The sequence below is a fragment of the Apium graveolens genome, chromosome 9, assembly GCF_009905375.1.
Source record: "Apium graveolens cultivar Ventura chromosome 9, ASM990537v1, whole genome shotgun sequence".
NCBI classification, from domain to species: Eukaryota; Viridiplantae; Streptophyta; class Magnoliopsida; order Apiales; family Apiaceae; genus Apium; species Apium graveolens.
The window spans coordinates 113,110,895-113,134,391 of NC_133655.1; the positions used below are offsets into that span (position 1 = coordinate 113,110,895).

A 23,497-nucleotide genomic window follows, 5' to 3' on the forward strand; every position below is an offset into this window, starting at 1 on the left:
ACCAAATGCTAAAAATTGCAACTACAAAGGAGTTCTATCATTGAATGCAAATATGCATATATGCATCCTTGGTTCTAAATTTGAAATTAGGGATGCATTTATGTATCCATGGCATATCATCAAGTAACCATAAATGACATGCATATTGGTAAACTTTAATTAAGATATAGGAGGGAAAACAAAAATAAGTTAAATTTGAAATTATTTGGTTTCAAAATACAAACTAACATTGGAGTTGAAGTTCTATTATAACATCAAAAAACACTTTTTATGCCAAATTATAGTAATGACTATAGTCATTTTACAATGTAATATTGGACTTGGTCTTAATGGTTACACCTAATAGCAAATATATTACTCCGTGTCCTACTACATGACTACATGTAACTTTGCGAAGGAAAAAAGACAAGTTTCATCTTCCTCTTTTATAATTTTTTTTCTAAAAAATTTAAAAAATTATTCTTAACAACTATTTCTACATTCTAATACTTGACTAATGTACAATAAAACTATTTCTATACTTGATTAATCTACATTACAAACAACTGAACTAAATATAATTCAATTCTCACGGCCAAATAATGAAATAAATTATTTAACTAGCATTTGGTCCCTTTTCATATTTAAGCTATATATCCAATTAAATTTTGCCAACTAAACATTCAAATTATATAAGACAAACAAATAAGTTGATTACACTATCACTTGACAATCTCTATCTTACTACGATCCAATCTTTACTCTAGTAATGGACAAGACCCGGAACTTGTCCAATCTCAATATCATCAGCAAAAATGCCACACAAGCAGATAGACAACAATATTGGCCAAATATTATACGGGTAGCAGTCATCAACGGACAGTTAACCAACCTCTATATTTAATTCGACTGTCAAGTTGCTTTCTTCCAACGCGAATGTGATTTCAGCACTTTGACAACAACATTGAACAGATATCAAACCATGTAGCAGTCCTCAACCAACAATTAGCCATTCTGCTACGATATGCCCAATTATATATGATACTACTGCACACATCAGGTCGACGTGTTTAAACTAACAATCTGAAAACTACTTTGGTGAGTGTTGGCGGATTATAACATGTACACCGTAGCTTCAGATGCCTTAATTTGCCAGGGTGAATGAGACTAAAACCTGCCTGCCAGGGTACAAATAGGTTTATTTTCTCTAATCTTCTTCCGTCACTTCGACCAACTTTCCTCGAACCCACTTCTTGATTGTATTAGTTGATTTAGGTGGCTTCTCTTTGCATGAATTTTTTAATTTAGGAGATCCTTCTATTTTGCTTAACTCAGACTTTGCTCCATTTGGTATTAGGTTTCCATCTTTGAAGCTGCTACCATTGGGTGTCAAGTGATCCAATTGATGGGTCAAGCTGGAGGGATTGTCAAGTGGTTCCAACTTAGACAAATCAGTACCATTGTTAAGCAACCCCTTCAAGTAATCGGCATCATTCATAAAATCTACATTATAGGAGCTGCTAGGTAGAATTTCATCCTCGTGGTTCAGTAATTGCTGCAGATTGAACTCAGAGTCTGGAATGTCATCAAAATTTGACGAAAAGGCTCTGGATCCATTTATTTCTATCTGATCCTCAGATTTAATGTCAATCTCCTTCTCAACATTGTTAAGACTTGAAGGATTGTCTGGCTCATTATCAGCAAAACCACCCTCTATTGATTCAATGGACTGTATTGCCTCAGCTATGAGCTTTCTAGTTTCGATGAGGGAAGCTTGAGCAAGGGGGCTCTTGGTTGCAGCTAACTCTAGGGCTGTTGCCGCATTCTCTGCTTCAGCAATTAACAACCTGCATAATAACATCACTTAAGTTCTAGAGACAAAAAAATAAAGGTCCGGGTTGGGAAATTATAGGATTCATAGCCATTTTGGTAATAATTATTTAAGAATTTAAAAAAAAAAAAAAACATCAAGGTCAAAATGTAGGAAAAAGACAAGATACTCGATAGCATTCTCTCCTCCAAATAACACCTCCAGGTTGATTAACAGAAAAGGTAGGTGTAAAAAAGAGAAAAAGGAAAACCATTCAGGGGAGAAGAGGAAATTACGTAGAGAAGTAATAACTGCAACCAAAGCAGTAATTTGATATAGACGTAACAAATGAGTTGATCTACTGTGCAGCACATTATCATTCGAAATAAAAATCATTCATTTCCCAAAAATGAAGCTTATCGATCTATTTAGTTGCTATCAAACTTGCCATCATAGCAAAAAATCCATTCATAGCCGGGTAAGATCAAGGAAATAAGCTTAATAGGATTTTCTATCATCATATGCAAATTAAATTTAATCGGTTTTATAGTAAATTTATAGCCAAATTACATATCTCTTTATTCATATACGTCTTCCTCTAGCTCAATATTATAGAAAACTAACAGTGCACAAATTTCCGAAAGGAAGGGTACTTACTTGGCTCTTGTCATAGCTTCGCCCTTTTTATTTTCTCTATCAGCTCTGATATTTTTTATCATCTGCAACTTTGAACTTGCTTGAGGATCTTTGTAGATTGGCGCATTACTTTTTTTCATTCTTGTTTGTCGAGATGGGCTTTTTCTTGTATTACCTGCAGGGTTAACTGTTACATTGTTCGTCTTTTTTGGTATGCTTGTGCTTGTTCTTTTTGGTCTTCTCCTAGGATTGTCAGCACCAATAGGGGTGCCATGATATTTGGATAGACCAGAGTATACGCGATCACGGTAAGCCTAATGACACAAGAACTACTTCAATAAAAAAAAATCCATACATAAAAAAAGTATTACCCCAACTGGCAGAGTCATGACTACTGTCTAGTTGCAGAGTGGAAAAGATAACTCTAATATTGCTCTAAATCTCCCAAGTCTTTTAGGTCAAAAGTAACACATCTATAGTTAAAAAGTGTAAAACAGTAGATACATAATTTCATGAACTCTAGGAATTAAGTATTTTGACAGCGGAACAGAATATTTAAACATCATAAGTAAGTTCTATTAATACAAATTCTTACTGGATCAGCCCATTTAGCAGCAATTGCCTCAGAGATTCTTTTTTTCTGCTCTGCCGATTTGGGTGCTCTCTTTCCACCTTTGGGCCGGGGAGCTCTCTTCCTTTCTTGAACACTTTCTAACCATTTCCGCTCAAGTTGTTCATCCAAGATCTCATAGGAGTCCCATTGTAGTTCTTCCTCACCAGTTAAACCCCTTCTGGAGGCCTCAGCTATCAAGTTTTGCCAATCAAAGTGACATGTTTCCTGCAGAGTCAGCTTCTCACGACGTTTATTCCACCCAATTCGCACCCCAACCCCTATTTTTATCCTTGTTTCTTCGCTGCACAACAAATAAAGTGTAAATAGAAATTACATGAAATTTGCTATAAGCTAAAAACAAAATTTGTTGATGTATGTCTATCAAAAAAAAAGTCTTTAAACGGCAAGCGTAGGTAGAAGGTGAGGAAGGAAACAATGAAAGTCCATAGAATTACATTTTTAAGAGTAAAATGCACTATGCATCCCCTTTTTATCGTCAATTTCATTTTAGTTTAACTAACTTTTATCAAAATCACTTTATATCTCTCACTTTCAAAACCAGAGTCAAATTGCAAACCCCGACATATTTTCTGTCAAATAGTCACTAACATCATTAGATTTAAGGGATATTTTAGAGATCTGACATATTCACAAGTTAAATAAAATTAATGAAATTTGTTGTAGCCATATAAGCAATCAAAGCAACGTAACGTAAAAACTAAGAACAAGAACAAATCAACGAAGTTTAAGATAGAGAAACCCAATTCTCGGTAATATTTTGTTTATGTATATAAAGGTGTCCAAAAGAGACGATGATTTAAATCAACTATCATATTCGTAGTCTATAAAGTTTGGCATAAACTGGATTAGGTTTTTGCATCTTTAGATTGTATTTTTTTTTAAATTTAAGATGAAGGCCAACTGCAAACTTTTATCTTTAAAAAAGGAAGTGGAAAGATTGAGGCCAAATGGCCAAAATTTCGAACCTTTCTGATTTGATGTTAGAGTTTTAATGAATCAGAAAAAGAAAAACTAGAAAATGTCGCAGAGCAAAATGAAATATGGAGATACTAATAAATTGAAAAAGTAAATGTGAATCAGAGGTTAAGAGAAACATAAGGAGCACATGAAGAAGTCATAGTTAAAAAAAATTATACCTACTTTGCCATTTTTAAAAGTTAACGTCAACAGTGGAATTGGATGGATAATCTTTACAGGTATGCACTTTGACCTGTATTATAAAATTGGGGGATGCGAGGTGACTCTAATTATAATGTCTACTGAAATGAAAATAGCCATAAGTTGGGGGATGCAGAGTCCATTTTACTCAATTTTCGATGTTTCACAATATCAAAAGTGGGTCCAATGGAATATATATTAATTTGGTCTATATAGTCTTCCGGTATTTAGTAATCTAGAAGTCTCTTTCACTAAGAATACACAATGAAGAGAAGTGGTAAAATAGGACTCTAAGAATACACAATGAAAACAAGATCCCACCTTTGAGAATGTCCTAGATTAATTAACTTCATCCTCACCTGCGTGACAACAGCATGTTAATTGAAAATTACAATATAATATGTATTCCAAATTCGAAGAATAAGGATGTTCCTGCAAATTCTCCAATAGCATGTGTGGTCAATCAAAGAGAAAACAATAGCTTAATTGTGATGTGACCTGACAGAGGCTATAAGGTTTTTCCTTTTCATTACGATGTCTGTTTGTCAGATAGTAAGTACACCTCTTAGTTACCAAGTGTGGCATTATGCAGTAAGTAATTCCTTTTGTCAAAAACAAACTTGTTCTTCAAGACACCACACTTCAGAGTTCAGACACTCAAGATGTGTGTTATTCAGAATAGTTCTAACTAATTTAGACGAGACATATTTTTAAGTTTAAAAACTGGTCAGACACATGACAAGATGGTACATATTTTCAGCCAATAGAGTACATGATCATAGAGCAAGAGCAGAAACTACTGTAGAGTAATTATATCAACAGCTTTTGTGAATATATAATTTGTCATTCAAATTTGTCATTCAAATGGAAAGAAACAATCTAACATTAATGCCATCTCATTAACTATTAAATCAAAAAAATGGTACATCGTGCTGCTGGTTACTTTGGAATTTTTTCTAAAATTTTCCAAATTATTTATAGTTATTGTGCAACTTAATTCTTACATGACATCACCTTAGGATCCTGCATGGCAAGCCTTGTCTTCTCTCTGATCCTTTGTCGGGTTTCTGCATATATAACAAATTTAGGTAATTAAAAAATGCCATAACAAGTACAATGGTTCTCATCCATTCTCATTTTATTGACAAGTTTATGGACGCTGTTATCTACCTGGAGTATGCTTCCTGCCTTTATTCCAAGGTGTGTTCCCTTTATTTGCTTTAGAGATTCTCTTCCTTCTCAGCTTCTCTCTATCATCCAACTCAGCTAAGTCATCATTTGGAGATTGCTGCTCAGTCCGTTGGGGAGTTTTTGAATCAGTATCAACATGTAATCTATGGTATGCATCATGTGCATTGTTCTCAGTTATAATTTTTGGTTCAAGAGTAGCAACTGCATTAATCAGTACCCTGTCACATTGCATCTTAAACTGAACGACACCAAACTCTCTTTGTTTCATGGGGATCTTGAAAGATCTCCACAAGAATGACAATCCCCTGTCATTGGAATGATACAACTTCTGGGACGCAAATGAAGTGCAATGATGTTGGAAGGAATGCTGAGAAGAAGTAAGCTCTGCACTCCAAGTACATTAACAAGGTCAAGAGCAAGTCCAACAGTCTCCTAACTTATTCCTTAAATATAATAAAAATAATTGGATCTCAGCAACCTAGGACATAGATAAGTAGTTTGGTCTCCAACGATACTCCTTATACTCATTCCTTATCTAGTATTTTATTATTAAAGATGCATTCTATCAATAAAAGTGCAACATACAAGAGAGAGAAAGAGATGGTGATTGTATAATTTTTATAAAATATAGATTAGGAGGTCCTTAAAAAGAGGGGGATGTTACTTAAAAATAAGTAATGAGTGGAAGCTTCTAGCCTCTTACTGATTTAAGGAACCGCTAATAGATTGTTGGAGCACTCATTTTGCTTCCATTCCTTAAATTTCAAGTTAAGAGCATGAAAAATAGTCTATTGAATTGGACTTGCTTTGTGAGTCTCATTGGCCAGATGCAGTTAGATGAAGCATTATTTGTTTTAACAATACAACATATACATATATATAAGTATGCTTTGGTGGACCAATGTGTTAAAACAAGACGGATCTAAATTTCATAATCAAATTAATATTTAAAATCTTAACCTAGTTAACTATCTAATTAAATAAACAAAATTTTATTATGTTAAAGTAACTGACTATAATATTCTGTATAGCAAGTGGCTCAAATTGTTCAAATGCAACCAATCTGGAGATATTTAAGTTTTATTATAAGTTTTATTTATGCAAACAAATTAAACAAAAATTATCATGTTAAAAGTAAATTGGCTAATGTGTCAAAACACTGAGATAATGACTAAGAATACATGAAAAACAGTAGCAACTAAAATGTTGATAGGTAATAAAAAAGAGTAACATGTGCCTACCATGGTATACATTGTCAAAGAAAAAAGAATTAAATTAAATTATGCACAAGGATAACGAACACCGACTACTACACCAGAATATATGTTAATATGTCAATTTCAAGCCACAAAACCTCAGATTCTGAGGGGCGAGGGACCTCCCAGAACACACCCTATATGTATGGATGCATATCATTAAAAAACCAGTTTTATTTAAATAAAGGTTCTACTACAATATAAATTTTATCCAAATATCAAGCACACCTTGCAGGAGTAACATACACGAGGATGTCATAGTATCAAACAGCAATGTTACTCGGACTCTTCAATTTACCTTCGATTACCCGTGTCGGACACTCGACACTCGAACATGAACACTCGGACTTCGACACTTATTTTAAGCCAAAAACATGTATAATTTTCAAAAAGTTGCCGAGTCCGATACTTGGACACATGTCCATGTCGGACACTTCTATCCAAGTCCGAGTAACATAGAATTCAGACACCTAGATCAAATCCCAAATTAAAAATGCAGGTCAAGTCCAATATCCACAGGCTCAAACTCAACCAACTAGGATAATTTACAAAGCCCACCACATGCCTTCAAAATATCATGATTCGATTGTGCATTTGATAGTGAGACTTGGAGCAACTCCAATAGCTTAGTTATTTGTACCTTTACGCTAAAATTAAAGGAAGACAGGCAAAAAAACCACTCCAACAATATTCTAATGATTCCTCATATCACAAGGATCTTTTTTCCATTACTTATTTATAAGTAACCTCTCTCCTCTTCTAACTTATGTTTTATAATAATTAATTAAAAACAAGCACCTTCTCTCTCTTCAGTTCACTTATTGTTATAAATGTATTTTTTAATAATAAACTATAACATAAAGAATGTTCTTGGAGTTGAGAATGGTTATTCATGTCCTAATTTGCGAAGATCCAATTTTTTTATATTAAATTTAGGGAATGAACTAAGATGTTGGAATTGCTCTTAAACATGTATTCTGAACAAACTGTCCCACTTGTTTCTTTGTGATGCGAGACGAAATGAAACATGTGAGAAGAGATATTAGATAGTAAAATAGCAAAAAAATAATAACTTTATTTCACCAATTATTTAGAGTCAAAGTAACTTGCATCATCTACTGTTCTTCTTCTTGTTATTATTAGTTGCTTATTTTAGTTTTGTAGTTCGAAATTTGAATTGGACAACAAAATTACTTATTTTCAGTTTGTAGTTTGACTCGGACAAAATCAATATTTGACTTAGAGTAAGTTTGACTCATATTGAAAACCAATACTTCAGTTACCAAATGTAACTTCAAAGTACTTTTTTGTCTTTCTCTGTTGTCAAAATCACTAGCCAAACATGTAATTATTCAACAGTAAAAGTATTGTTTTGTTCATCAAAAGAATTACATCAATTCATGCATGAGAAGAATTTAGAGAATGTATATAGAAGAAAGCAATAGAAAGATAAGTTTGTGGGTTGGCCGCTGAAAATACTTAATAATTAACTGCATAAAGAGAGCCTGCATAAGTAGTACATATATTATTTTCTGAATAGTAAATATATACAAATTATATAAAAACTCTATTTAATTTCCACTTTCTTTCCTGATAAAAAAAATAAATATATATTGATCTTTCGGTCACTTTCTCTTCATCATTTTTAAAGCCTTTGGAAAACAAGTTTATAAAAATTAAGAACCGATGGTTCAAAGAGAACTTAATACATTGAACTTGAATGCAATTAGCAGTATTTTTGGAAGTAACCTATATTGAAGTGATGAAGATATATAGATGAAATTGGAGTTACCAACATGTTTTCTTGGACAAGAAATCAAAATATTCAATAATGATGATATCGATCTCTTTGGTCATATCAACTTGTAATTTAGATACCACATCTAGCTCTCATTTCATGTTAACACACTTACTTGGTGCTTGCTTAGTTAATCATAGGAATTAACTTGGTATTGGAATATCTAGTTACATGGAATTCAAATACATTGATAAAAATTGTTTAGTAACTTATTATGTGAGTATTCACACTTCCAAGGAAGTTGTATTTTACTTTTGTTTTGTCAACCAAAACAGGTCTGCTAATGAATATTTTGAAATACATAGGTATATTCATATATCAACCAAACAAATACTTAGCAATGTATAAGTTAATTTAATTTTTCATTGCATCTTATTCCATTTCATTCTCCCAAACCCAAAGAAAACATAAGTAGTTTAGAAGGAGCAGTATAAATGTAAAGCAACAAGTGCAAACAACACAAATTGAAGAGGTAAAAGAATAACAAATAAAAAAAAGCATAAAGAAGATAAAATAAACAGCATTAGTAAGAAAGAGTGGGGTAGAAGTTGACCTAATAAAGGCATGGAGAAGTCAATCGTATGTTCACTGAATCATCCCCCGATATATATATATATATATATGTTGTTATTGCTGCCTGCGATGGAAGAGAGGGAGGTAGCAGCAAGTTTAGATAACGATTTCGCGGCGACTGCTTTTGTGTTTAGATTATTTAAGTGTTTTTTCTTTCTTTTATGATTTAAATTTACGTTCGGATTAACAGAGGGTAATAAAGCAGCAAGGATGGGTATCCATCCGCCCCAGCCCGGCCCGGCCCAATCCCGTCTCGTTCAAATTCCCAATTTGGGAAATTTTTGTAATATCTCCCCATCCCAATCCCCGACATATAAATAAAATATTTATATATTTAATGAATTAATTATTATTTTAATAATTTATAATTTATTTATTAAAAAATATAATACATAATATTTTATTTTATTTTCTTAATTAAAAAGCTCTCGTATAATATGAGAATCAAGAAGAAAAAGAATTCTCGTGGGACGAGTTCGAAGATATGTATTAAATTCGGTGATCGGGGAACGGGCCCCCGACCCCAGTACCCCATCCCTAAAAGCAGCCTGATTTTCTACCGTTTGTCCGGGGACACAAAAAAGAGGTGTCAAAAGTAAAGTTAAGTAATCCAAAATATTTACCTCAGATATTGATGCGAAAAATTGTCCCAAATATTTTATAAACGGTAATTTTTCTCATATTATATGGGACCCTGCGTGTATTAATATGCGTTTACGAATTAAATTTTGACTTTTGTATTGTTAGGTCATTTGTAACCATTTTGATACATGTTTTGGTTTATCAAACATTACTCAATTTTTATTAGCCTCTTGTATGTTTAAAAAAATATCATCAATAACAAATAGTCACTCAAGGGTTGGCTCAGTTGGTTAAAGAGAGGATAATTATCCTCTTGGTCACATGTTCGAATCTCACGGGAGGAGAATTTATGATTATGCCTCCTGAACCAGAGTTTGTCGCTTAAGTGCGTATTATCTTGGTTCACGTGATTTGCAGTCTATTGCTTGAGCCCGTGGGTTTTACCAAAGGGTAACGGTTGTGGGTTCCCTACGATAAAAAATAGCTCGCAAGGGTTGGCTCAGTTGGTTAAATAATTATTCTCTTAGTCACAGGTTCGAATCCACGGGAGGAGAATTTATGATTATGCCTCCTGAACCAGAGCTTGTCGCTTAAGTGCGGTTTATCTTGGTTCACGTGATTTGCAGGCTATTGCGTGAGCCCGTGGGGTTTACCCAGTACGCACCCGAAGGGTAGCGGCTACGGGTTCCCTACCATAAAAAAAATAATGCGTGAATGTGAGTCTTTCCCGACAAACTCCTAGTGGGAAATTAAAATTATTAAAATTGATATTTTTATTAAAAACAATATTTATGTGGTAATTTTTAAAAAAATATTTGTAAAAAATTCACGCATCAAATCTAGAATATCTAATGACTACTCCTTAATTTACCCAATGGGTAAATATATTTACCTTATATTTACCCATGACCCAATTCCTATATATTTTACTAGATCTGTAGATTATCCAATAAAGTTAATTTTGACCCATTTACTAATCAAGTTAGATGTTTTTTAAAATTCAAATTTGAATCTATTGATCAAGATCTTGCCATGATTTTCTCAAATCCCTCATTATTCATACTCCTTTATTTGTTATATTTTTTAATTTTGAATTTCAAATTATTTATCTATAGAAACTATCACTAACTCATATCTCGCTTGATTTGTAGATTCGGTTAAATTAGATTGATATATACACGTCAATTATTCTTTTTCTCTCAAATTTCAAATCTCGGAATCTCATTTTCTTTCTTTCTTTTTGCAGGTTACATGCAGATTTAAATTGGATTTCATTTTTTAATGCAACACAACGAACAAACAGGTTAGTAAATCATATTTCTTCTTTTTTCGGTTTTTCTTTTTATTCTTCTCTTCACTTCTTCCCTTGTATAATTTTTGTATTGTTGTTTGTATAGATATAATATGTATGCACTATTATTCTTTACCTATATAAGTTTTGGTTTAGGCAGAAGACGACAATGAGTTGATTAATTCTTTAAAAGTGGTTATAAAATCACAAATCAAGGTATGTACACCAACTGTTTGATTTTAAATCTCAAACATCTCATTTTTCTTTATTTGTTTTTGTTTTTCTTCCCCTTCATGCAATTTAGTAATATATGTTTGTACATTTTATATGCATATTTAATATGTGTTTGTTATATTTTTCAAATCAATATTTGACAATTTTCGTGCGTTGATTCATTAAAGGTCAATGAAAGTGGATGTTAATAGAGCTTTCCTGTCAAGATTACGGTTATCTCCGACGTTTCAATTTGTAAGGATTATTTTTATTATCTTTTCTATGATCCTTGGATGAGACGATTTATTTTTATTATCTTTTTTCTCATATTGATTCTCTATGTATTGTAACTTTGTAGCTTTGATTCTTAAATTTATATTTACCAGATACACTATTTATATGTTAAAAACTTATTCATTTTGAATGATATTAGATGATCTGGTTTTATTTTCTTCGTTTCTTAAGGTTTGTCAATCTGCTCTTTCTCTTTATAATATCTACGTTAATATTAAGGTGTATACTCTTTGTTTAAAATTCCTGCAAATATATATTTGTCCACATGTGTGTGTTTACATCTATCTTTGTTGCGTACATATTTATTGTAGATTTGCAGTTTGTTTTCTGATTATGCAATCACAATGAAGATAGTTTGTCAAGCACCACGATAAAGGAGAGAAGAAGCATGGTAAAGAATGTGAAATACCTCTCTGAATGTACACTATTATTGTATTTTTTTAATCAACATGAAAAGAATTCAGTGAAAACAAAGTCCTCATTCGGTGAGTTTTACTATATATTTTTATTTTAGAATGGTATAAGTTGTAGCCTTCGTCTCCATTTTATCCCTTACTTTATGCCTATTATTTTTATGACTTGAAATAATAACATATGTACTCTCCGTACTAACCTACTGGTATACATCTTATTAAAATATAAAGGTCTGGAGATGGTATAGAAGGAGATAAAAAATAATCTCATGACATCATTATAGAGAACAGTGTTCCCATACAAATTTATATTATACTTGACTGTTATCCCTCTAGATGAGTACATTTTGTGAACAATGATTTCATGTGAACGGACATCATCTCTATGTCTCTTGTATTGCACTTAGCATGTGTTTCTATACCTATAAGCATCACTGGTGCATCACGGACAACCGCGGCTGATTTTAAGGGTCGTTGAACCAACAATTTATGTATATACGGTCCTAAACAAAATTTTCAATGGAAGCAAAAACTTAGGTGTAAACCTGTTTATAGCCTGGCCTTAATAATATGATTTTTGAGTTCTGATTTCTTCTCGTATATTAACTCTACATATGTTCCATTTACAAACTTTGAATTTACGTATTGATCTCGAGCCTAAACGATAGGTTTTGTATTTAAACTGCCATCTTTCGCTCTTTGAGGTTTGCAAGTTATCTACTATTGGATAATGTGATTGTGTTAATGTTAGTTCTAAAGCTTTTGATAAAAATAATGTTCACACCAAATCTTTTAGAGAAGCTATTGACTTGATTGGAGCATTTGATCTGAGTTACAGAAGTTTACTAATTAATTTGGCACAAATAAGGCTGATTCTTCCTCATTATTGGACCTTACCTCGAGATCTTCTCATTGTTGTGGCTCAAGGAATCAAATTGCAGATGATGGACGTAGGTTAAAACTATCTTTTCACTGATGGTGAGTTTCTTTATTTGATTCTCTTTCCAATATTAGGTCATATATAAGAATTAAATCCAGCTTAATAAGATTGGATCTAAATATTTAATACATATACAAAAGCATTAATTATCAGTTGAACCAATCATAAATATTTTAAAACCAATTCTGATAAACAGAAGTTGAAATTCAATTTCCCAACCCTTAGCCTTAAGTTCATGACAACTGAGAGTTGTAAATAAAGATATTATATCCAATGACTAAGGATCTGCATTAATTCTTGTGTTTAGTACTCAATGGATCCGACCACAACTACTGAGTCCAAATTTTAACTTCATAAGACATTTTTGAAGGTATCCAAATCTGGTAAAAAATGATTCTTTGTGCATGTCAGTTGAACTAAAAATAGTTTTGTACTTCATACGACTAACACATGTTTTATTCTGTTTGTGAGTTTGTTTATACCCAAATTTTATTTTATAACCAAATGTTAATAATATGATGTTATAAGTGTTGGGTGAAATTAACACTACGCGCAACAAATAGACAGTTATATAATCATGATTTAAGCAAGAACATGCAATAAACCAAATAAAAAAATGAAACACGAAGGAAGAAACAACATATGATTAGTAACTGAATTGACAAAGAAAGAATAGAACACTTAGCTCTAACAGAAACTTTATCAAATATGTAATCTGAAAGAACTATGAACAGTTGAGGCACCTGTTAAGTGGCATTTATATCCACTTAGAACTCTTTATAAATGCTCGAATTGGTGTTTTGATGTGTTTTGCATTTCAGGTCATAATGAAAGAAGGAGGAGATTTAGCATTGTTTTGGTGCTAAATTGGTGTTAGGAAGGTGCCTTGGATGATTGCTTGTTGATCGCCATAAAAAACCAGGCAATAAAACAGAAGTCATATTTTTTTCCAGAAGCTTAGCGCGCCCGCGCTGTGTTAGCGCACGGCTGCGCCGGTTGGACAGAAGTACAGCGCGCCCGCACTGGGATAGCGCTCGTCCGCCCTAGGTCGATTCTACAGTTTCCTGATTCTTGTATGATTTTGACTGTTGGAGGCCCATGATGATTCTACGGCCTATATAAAGCCTAAATAAGACGTTTTAAAGTACGTGATACACAGGAGATACACAACAAGGAGCAGGGAGAAGACGTAAGAAGACCGTATAGCACAATTCAATGAAGGCGAAGAGGATCTAGTTTATTCTTATGATTCTTTGTTTAAGTTGTAATCTTGGATGCTAGTTTTCTTATTGGTTGAACATTATACTCTTGTGATCGTACTCTTGTTTATTATTCGGTTTTATAAAGGCTTAGTTTATTATACCATGCTTTCATCGAAACCCACAGTGATGATGAGTTCGGTTATGAACTAATCATTATCGCGGGGTTCTAGCGGATTTACTTAAGAATTTTAATATTTAATATGTTGCGATATCTTATTATGTGGTGATTGTATGATTTCCTAGTATTGGTTGTGCTTATTCGTCTTATAAGCGTGCGAACTTAAAAGATAGCGTGTTAATCTCTATTGAAGCGAAAGTGAATATAGGGGTTTAGAACTTGCCATGCTAGCATAGGTTCATGTATTTGTTAGGCATTATTCGTAGGTAATTTTAACCATCTTACTTGCCCTATGTAATCACGATAGATAACTTGCGTATTTAACCGTTATGTTGTCAAATTCTATAGACATATAGGGTCTCAACATAATTGATGTCTATTCAGCTCCTATCTCTTTTGTGGATGTCTAGTAGTAGGGTATTCGTACAACGAAAGTTGGCGTTTACTAGTTTCGTGTTATCTGATTAGTGTCATCACCATTACATGCTAAGGTTAAGAACAAAAGGCTATTGAATGAAGTAGTAATAAGGTTAGAATCCTATGTTTGTCTCATATAGTTAATTCAATCACTTTTAATTCTCTTAGTTAATGTTAGTTAGTATAATTTCTTAGTTATAATCAAAACCCAACTTATTATTTGTCTTAGCATTGAACGATAGCCATATCATTGTTGCATAAGTGCATAAATTGAACTTACCCTAAACCAGTCTCTGTGGGAACGAACTAGAAAGAATTCTATATTACTTACGAACTCGTATACTTGCGTGTAAAATTAGTGCGTATTTTCGTCCTAACAGCGCCTAGCTTTCGAGAAGAACAGACTGTTCTTGAAGAGATTATTACCCCTATTTATGCTGTGTTGGGTTGCAACAATATCACTTACAGGATACAACAACACAGAGCAATGCGTCCACAGTCACATAATGCTCAACAGTGACCCGTACCTTAGTTTTCCCAGAAAACCTATGCTATAATTTGTATGGTATGGAGGAGAGAGAAAGTAGCAGCTAGGGTTTTCACAAGTCTGTGATCTCAATATATCTTATTCCAAATGTTTGGTTCTCTAAAATAATACAAAACAAAAGGTAACTGAAGATATTTCATGAATTAAAATAAATATTCTGTCTTAATGCATTTAATAGATTATCTCTCAGAATTAGAAACATAACAGTAAGCTCATTAGTATTAATCCCAGCAAATTCTGATCCATCCCATCAGTATTTGCCTCAGCAAATCCTGACCAGACATCAGGATTTATCAGCTTCGGCAAATCCTGACAAGGCGTCAGGATTTGTCAGTCTCAGCAAATCCTGACCAGCGTCAGGATATGTCAGACTCAGCTATTCCAACAAATCAGAGTTTATAATTTCTGATAAGAAATTAATGATATTCCCTGTTACACAGATTCAATATTCATATTAAAACAATATAATAAGTCAGTAAATATTTTAATTAAACAAGCAGTAAAATTCCTCGCCCAGGTCGCCTCGTGTACGCGAGACGCCGAGACATTCGCCCAAATCGCCCTTCAATCCGAGTCGAGTCGTGACGTGGCGTGGCGAGGCGGCGGCAGCGCGCGTGCGAGGCACCCAATAGCACCATGCATACCCACATGCCCTAGTAGTTGTATACTACTCTTGCACACGGTAGTATATAAAACACTCCACCCTTCTTTACCTTATCAATGTGGGATAAACCCACACAACCCATTTCAAGATACTAACTTCACCTCAAAGTCCTCATATCAAGGATCAACCTCCAACAATTAGTTTTAGGGAAATTGCATCAAGAACATGCCTAAAACATGCCTCAAGCTTTCCATTTTCCTAAAAATAAGTTCTACAACTATGAATTAACTTCTCATACATACCAGGTATTTATAGTATCGGTGCTTCCGACTGTGATTAGTAATGTGAAGACATGTGAAAATATAGCAACAATTATTGTAATCATGGCATCAGGGGAGATACTTGAGATGAAATTAGTGTCATGAGAATTGAGATGAAGTAATAAGTGCATGAGAATTGAGGGTATACTTTATATTTGTCATCCTAAGACACCGTCGAGTAATATTAAATAGATTTTTGAATAAAATTTCTCTCTAAGTAGAATATTTGACTTCTGTTCCAATACTCTAATTTTTATATTTTGCAGATTTTATACATTAAGTTGTAACATTGTAATTTTCAATTAACAGATTCTAAAATAACTTATGTTGACAATTTATATTTTCTTTTTACTTTTTGAAAGTTTAAATTGCGAGGTGTCGTAAAGCGACGCCGAGTAATATTGAGTTCAAGTTCATATATTTAATGTGTTAAATATATTCTTGCAATATATGTAAAATAAAATATCTGCAAAAAAATGTTTTATAAACTGAAAAAATCACGTAAAAAATATTGATCAACTGAAAAAAAATAAACAATACAACATGAAACACAAAGAAAATATCAACATCTCCCTCAATATTTGAGTATAATTGTATACTTTTAAAAAATTAAAATTTATTGAGCGCGCGTAGCGCCGACAAAAAACTCTAGTATTTAAAAATAGAGAGAACACTATAATTAATGATGAAAGCGGATAAACGGTTGAACAATAATGTGGGAAAAAATTATAAATTTACTTTTTCAAGTATTAGCTATCAATTTTTTTCCTATTATAGTATTTTACAAAAAAATAATTACAAAATACTTATAGAAATATTAGTCATTGCATTCACGTCAACAAAAGTAATTAAATTTGATAATTGATCAAAAGTACTACTTTTCCTAAAATTATTTACAATTTTAATAACTTTCGGAAATATATAAAAAAATACGATTTTAGAAACCGTGCAACTATTTTAGGTTACAAATATGGTTGGAAAGTTGCTTTTTTAGAAAATATTTTTTAAAAATTTAAGTTACAAAACATGTCGTTACAAATATTTTTTAAAAAAAGTATTTTAATTCAAAAATAACTAAAGTTAAATATTTACGAAAAGAGTAGTGATAAAGGTATCAAATTGGATAACAAAATTTGATCATAAATAATGTGACACTCCGGCAAATAAATAAATAAATAAATAATTTGACATTGATAACTTGACAATCGGGAAGGATGTTGCTGAGGAATTTATCTGAATTCAGGGGTGCACTATTATTAATTGGGGTTTTAGCCAATCAAACCACGACATCTGATATTTAGGAACTGTTATGACCAATTTTATGCACGAACGAAACGCCCTTCAGATGTCTATTTATGCAAGAACATCCTTCGATCGGACCTGCAAGAAGAAGATCACCTCCGATGTGAAAATCATTAACTGATCTTTCATGAGTAAGATTGAACATACAAGTGTTGTGATTGTACCAAAATTATGTGTATAAAATTGTGTATATATATGTGTGTGTGTTTGCGCGCGCGCTTGTGTGTATAGACTGGTGTATTTATCTAAACTTTTAGACATTAATGCTTCAGCCGTTACATGACGGAGAAAGACGAATGTTAGAGGGGGTTACATTTCTCTGGTTTATTAGTCCATGTCCAATGGTCGACCCATGATTTCCTTGTGAACTTTCGGCTACTGGGCCTGAAAATATGATCAAACCCTTTTCAGCTGGACCTGATGGATTTGGCCACTATCACTAACATGTCATTGTCTATTGGTCAGACCATCGTCTGCACGATAGATAATGTGTGTGGCTTATTTTTGGGTAAAAATCCTAAGGTCACTCATCGTGATATGACACTCCGTCGCATAGATCGAATACAAACGGAAGCTTGGAGGACCTGGAGATGGAGCATCGCTGTATTGAACGGAGGAACGCCGAGCTGATATTTTTTCCCCAGAAGGGACTCCACAAGCTTAGGAAGAAGTTGGAACTGATCGAAGAGATGTGTTTCCCATTTGGCGTTTACTATGATGTTGAGAAGACCCGTGACCTCGGCTGGAATCACAAGCTCATTCCGGTCGAAATAATGAAAGATCTAGTCGGTCGTGCTATAGAAGAATGTCCTGTTGTGGTTTCCTCGAGCGAAGATGAAGACATTTTCATAAATTAATTTTTTTTTATCAATTTCCTGCCCCCTGACTTAAAATTTATGCATTTTAGTTGTTTATGCGGTGTTTTTTCATATCTTTGGATGCTTTTTTTGCCTTCGGCTTTTGCCCCAACAATGGTTCAATTTTCATTGCACATTCGACTTTCATTCATTTTCATCGCATCTTCGCTTTCGTCTTGCCTCAGCAACAATTCAATTTTCATTGCACTTTCGGCTTTCGTTTCGCCTCAGCAATGGTTCAATTTTTATTGCACCTTCAGCGTTTGTTCAATTTTTATCACATCTTCGGCTTTCGTTTTGCCTTATCAATGGTTGAATCTTTAATTTACCTTCGGCTTTTATTTCACCTCAGCAAGGGTTCAATTTTTATTGCACCTTCGGTTTTTGTTCAATTTTCATCGCCATTTCGGCTTTTGTTTGCCTCAACAATGATTCAATTTTCATCATATCTTCGGCTTTCGTTTCGCCTCAGCAATTTTTAATTTTTAGTGTCGTCATCGTCCCAAGTGTTTAAAGGACTATGGCCATCCTTCGGAAAAGATATAAATTTTCATTCGCCTTTTTCCTAATGAGGGTTTTAGTGTCTTAAAGACTTGTAATGGTATACGTCTCATAAGCACGAAGGGCCTTACTTCTTTGGCTATCCCCTTGGTACGTATTCGTATGGATGATAAAATTTCAAAGATAGGAACGAAGAATCTATCTTCTTCGGGTAGCCCTTAGATGGTTGTTCGTTCACCCTAACTAGTGTATGTACTTGTTAATTTAAAAGGCAGGCTCATATTTAAAAGATGTGTTTTCCTCCGAAGGAAAAAGTGATGTAAGGACAAAAAATTTATCCTTTTCGGGTAGCCTTAGATAGTTGTTTCATGCCGAAGTCAAAAATACTGGAAAAGTAAGGGACGAATGACCTTATTGTATTCGGGTGACTCCCTGGATAAGGTATTCGTTCGTCTTTGCTAGTTTTATGCATAACTAATTTAAATGTAGCATGTGAAGAGCATGTTTAACTAGACAATATAAAGTTTATTTAAAGCTTCCCTTTTTATGCCTTAGCATATTTGAAGGAAATTTTACGTTGTTTCGACTCTTTTCGTCCCTTAGTAAAATTTTCTTCTTTTAGGCGGCTTCGGCTATTTCGTACCTTCGGCCTAGCATTCGAAATTACCATCTTTGTCCCCGAGTTTTGAAGGGAATAAACAGTTTGGATTCGAAACTTTGATTTTTAACCCAACATAATTTATTTTTTGTTTCTTCGGTTTCCATTTCATATTTCAATTAATTTATGTCTTTCTGGTCTTAACATTAGCGTAATTTATTCAATTGACACATCTTTAGTATGTGTATTAACCTTGGCATAATTTGTTTATTCTACTCATCTTTGATATTTAACATAGAGTAATTTTTAATTTACGCGTCTTCAGTATTAACCTAATGTAAATTTTAATTTACGCATCTTCAGTATTTAACCTAGCGAAATTTTAATTTACGCATTTTCGACATTTTATATAGCATAATTTATTTAACATATGTTCTTCGATACATAATAGTTACCTTAGCATATTTTCTTTAATTTTATAATTTAACATTATGCTTATACATTAATTTATCTTTACGATCAATTTTATGCACGAATTGAACAACATTCAGATGTCTATTTTTACATGAATATTCTTCGATCGGACCTGCAAGAAAAATAATGCGAGAGTTTGTCATCCGATTCACCTCATTAAATGGTCTTTCATAAGTAAGATTGAACTTACTAGTGCTGTGAATGTACCAAAATTATGTGTATAATTGTATATATATGTATGTGTTTGTACAGGCCGATATATTCATCCAAACCTTTAGACATTAATGTTTCAGTCGTTATGATGAGAGAGATCTCTAATTATGTTTCTCTTATTTATTAGTTCATATTCAACGATCGACCCATAATTGTCTTATGGACCTTCGACTACTGACCTAAAAATCTCATCAAACTTTTTTCAGTTGGGCATAATGTATGGATCACTATCATCGACAGGAACCATTTTAAGTACGAGTAACTCTACGATTATTCTTGGGGAAAACCCCCTTTAACATTTTAACATTTTGATGACATGTGAGTTCTAATTTAGGACAACCTATATGTTTGCATATCTTTTTATTTTGGCTACATTTCATATTAGTTTAGAAGTCAAAAAGTAAAGAAGAAGTACTAGTAAAAAGAAAAGTAATCTAGAAATACGTGACCCGAAAGAGAAGGTTCTAGTGTGGACTGTAGAGTATATCCCGAACAATTGATTCCAACTCTTGGCATTTTATCTTCATCATATTACGTACTGCCCTATACAGCACACGGAATTGCACGCAATTTACACCTTATCTTCAATTAAAAATCTTAACACCTCTTCATATTATGGTCAAATTTCATAAACCTCTTGATATTATGGTCAATTCAAAAACGTAATTCATCATGTATGATTGATTAACAACCTGCATTTATATACAATGAAACTGAAACAATACTTGAATTACAACTATCTGAAAACTTGTAAACGTAAGTATAGCCTTTTGAAAAATAAACCATGGCAAATTTAGTGTTTGCAGCAGCATTGATAGCGGTGCCAGTTCTGGTTTCGACACTAATATTGTATTACATTGCGAAAGCTTCAGTTAAGAACATGCATTCGCATAATCAATCATCTGAATCCGCATTCAGAATGGTACAAGAAGCATTGCTGATTAAACACGAAGACGACGATGTCCATGCCCAGGCCTTGGAATGCGCCGTGTGCTTAAACAAAGTGTGCAGAGGGGAAAAGTATGAGTTACTTGAGAAATGTAGCCACGGCTTTCATAGTGATTGTATTGAAGCCTGGTTGCAGCACCATTCAACTTGTCCTCTGTGCAGAACTCAAGTACCTAACACTCCTCTTCAATCAAATGTGGACAACTATGAACATTATTATGAGATTCTCCTCTCGTATTCATTCTCGATATTGGGAGCTATTATTAATTGGTTGGCGTCTCCTGTTAGCCTGGATAACATCTTAATGCCTTCAAATGCCTCCCAAGATCTATTTTGTTTCTGAATAATTTGGAAGTTCACAAGACTTTTACATTATTTGAGCTTCTTTAGTTTTGATTTAATTTATATTGCTTTGTACAACTAAGGAGCTGTTGTTGGTTGTAATTTGTAAATACTCTCTAGGCAAGCTAGTCAGATCTGTTGGATAGTTGGAGTCTTGCATTGCATATCTTAGAAGCTCAAAACAAGGTTTTTGGTGATCCATGGGTTAATACATGCATTTAGCTTTGTATTAATCTTATGTGAATGTGCAGGAAGATACCATAGTTTTTGTAATTAACAATGTCTTAAAATATTATCAAATCTCTAATATTGTACTATATAGGGACAAAGTGCATTAGAAAAATTACGACTCAACGAGCAAAACAACTCAAATTTCATAGGAAAGCAATATACATTACTAGATAGTAAAGCAAAGTTTAAACATCCGGGCATCAGTTGATCTGAAGCATTCTGTTCCTCCTGTAATGTTGCAGGCAAGCCCTGATTCTCGACTTCCGTCCTGTTTCCATCACCCAATGTATCCTCCAAACTCCAAGATCATATTTTCACTCACAGGGAACCAGCTTTTGTTTTTTCCTGCTCCATGTAGCCAATATCCACCATCTGCATCAAACCAAACCCATCTTTCAGAGTTACAGTCAACTACAAGTAGTATGTGAAAATGTCACACTCAGAGAAGATTCAACAATTGGCTACTGCAACTAATTAATCCTAAATTCTTGGAAATAAAACATTCACTACAAACCGACCCTTAGTACGTAGCATTTCCACAATCTATTGTTTGAAAACATTAAGACTCCTTTTTTTTTAAACCATTCATTGATAGAAAAATCCCCAATTATAGTAGGAGATCCATTACAACTACTTAGAACAAAGAAGACGACTAGAACTAAACCAACCAAACTAGCTACCACTCTTGCTGCAACAAGAGCTTAATTGCTGCTACCAGCTAAAGAGAGAATATAAACATAATAACTAGAATTGCTAACGAGAAAACATCCAAGAACAATAGCGCACAGCCATAGGACATTCAAAGCCACCACTTCTTAAAGCTTTACTGCTGCCATTTAGATCAGAAGAGGTCGAACAAATCGTCTTCATAATAATCAGAATTACTCAACAATTCATCTTCAAACACCACATCTTGGATTTGAGGAACAACATTTTCAACTCCTGGAGCCTGCAAGACCAGATTAGCCATGAAAGAAAACATTAAGACTTTATTAGGGATTATCGTTAAAAATTGCCGTAATATTAAAAAAGTGATGCTAAAACAACAGTTGTTGCGAAAATCATATAGCAGCGTGGCAACATTTTTGTTATGTAAATGTTTTGGAATATAAAATGGAGGTTTGTTGTTGAGACCATTAGCTGCTTAACAACAATTTTTTTCAATAGTATGGGAGCTATATCTAAAACTTTTAGCCGGCATGGGATTTCAAAAAAGCAAACTTTTGAAATTTACAAAATATTTTACCAACTAGATCATTTACTTTTCAACACAATCGCCAATAGAAATCTGTAAAAAGATGACAATTTTTTTAAACTAACTGGAAAAAATATCACAGCATAAGTAATTTCTTGTGAAAGCCAAGCCAGCGGATTGAAGAGTAAAGCGAGCGAGAGGATGGATGAAAACTGTATACTCAGTCATTTCCTTAGAGAGCATAGTTTTATTGAAATTCAAACACTAATCTAATCATACAACAAAATAAAGCATCAATACCATGAAATAGTAGGTTAACCCTCAAGTCAATATCATAACGGCTGAGGTATCAGAAAGCACTCATAATCATGATTTATGAGCATTCTACTCCTTTTTCTTTCTTAAAAAACGATGGTAGTTGGCATTTCAAATTTTGATTAATTATTGCAAATTTTGGTGGTAAAATTGACCTGAGTGTCATTCTCTTCCCCTTTGCTCTCATTAATCAAACAAACAAAAAAGAAGATGATTATTTTTTGGCAATCTCCATCACAAGAAACAAGCCAAAATGAACCAAAGTCTTTGAACTTTCCCTCGTCCGACATTCTTGGCCTAACACGCACCCATTGTATTACAAGAATCAAGTTCAAATTTTCGGATCATATTCTGAGTCCTATTGTGAACATGTTGTGCTCGTGTCAAGCCTATATTGAAAAAACTCGTGTTCGTATCATATACCCCTAAAATTTGTTAAATTAATAATAATCATTACTAACATATGTGTGTCAAAGAAATGGAAT

At 33.3% G+C, this 23,497-nt stretch overlaps 1 protein-coding gene and 1 long non-coding RNA gene across 3 annotated transcripts; one reads left to right on the forward strand and one right to left on the reverse strand.

The window, feature by feature from the left end:
* Nucleotides 1-645: 645 nt before the first annotated feature.
* Nucleotides 646-9,191, reverse strand: LOC141683896 (uncharacterized). 2 transcript variants are annotated; one of them, XM_074488688.1, is made up of 8 exons: nt 9,016-9,191; nt 5,626-5,792; nt 5,388-5,505; nt 5,232-5,284; nt 4,539-4,576; nt 3,021-3,339; nt 2,447-2,739; nt 646-1,826 (listed from the first exon to the last, which is right to left on the reverse strand). In XM_074488688.1, the coding sequence occupies exons 1-8, from the start codon at nt 9,026-9,028 to the stop codon at nt 1,187-1,189; spliced, it is 1,641 nt and encodes a 546-aa protein (XP_074344789.1). In that variant the 5' UTR covers nt 9,029-9,191; the 3' UTR covers nt 646-1,186. The 2 variants fall into 2 exon arrangements, with proteins under 2 accessions (XP_074344789.1, XP_074344788.1); XM_074488687.1 differs by having other exon boundaries at nt 5,388-5,792.
* A 2,164-nt stretch (nt 9,192-11,355) lies between these two features.
* LOC141687417 (uncharacterized) lies at nt 11,356-14,079 on the forward strand. Its single transcript, XR_012561010.1, has 2 exons — nt 11,356-12,806; nt 13,590-14,079. It is a non-coding gene; the product is annotated as an uncharacterized LOC141687417 (long non-coding RNA).
* The last annotated feature ends 9,418 nt before the right edge of the window (nt 14,080-23,497 follow it).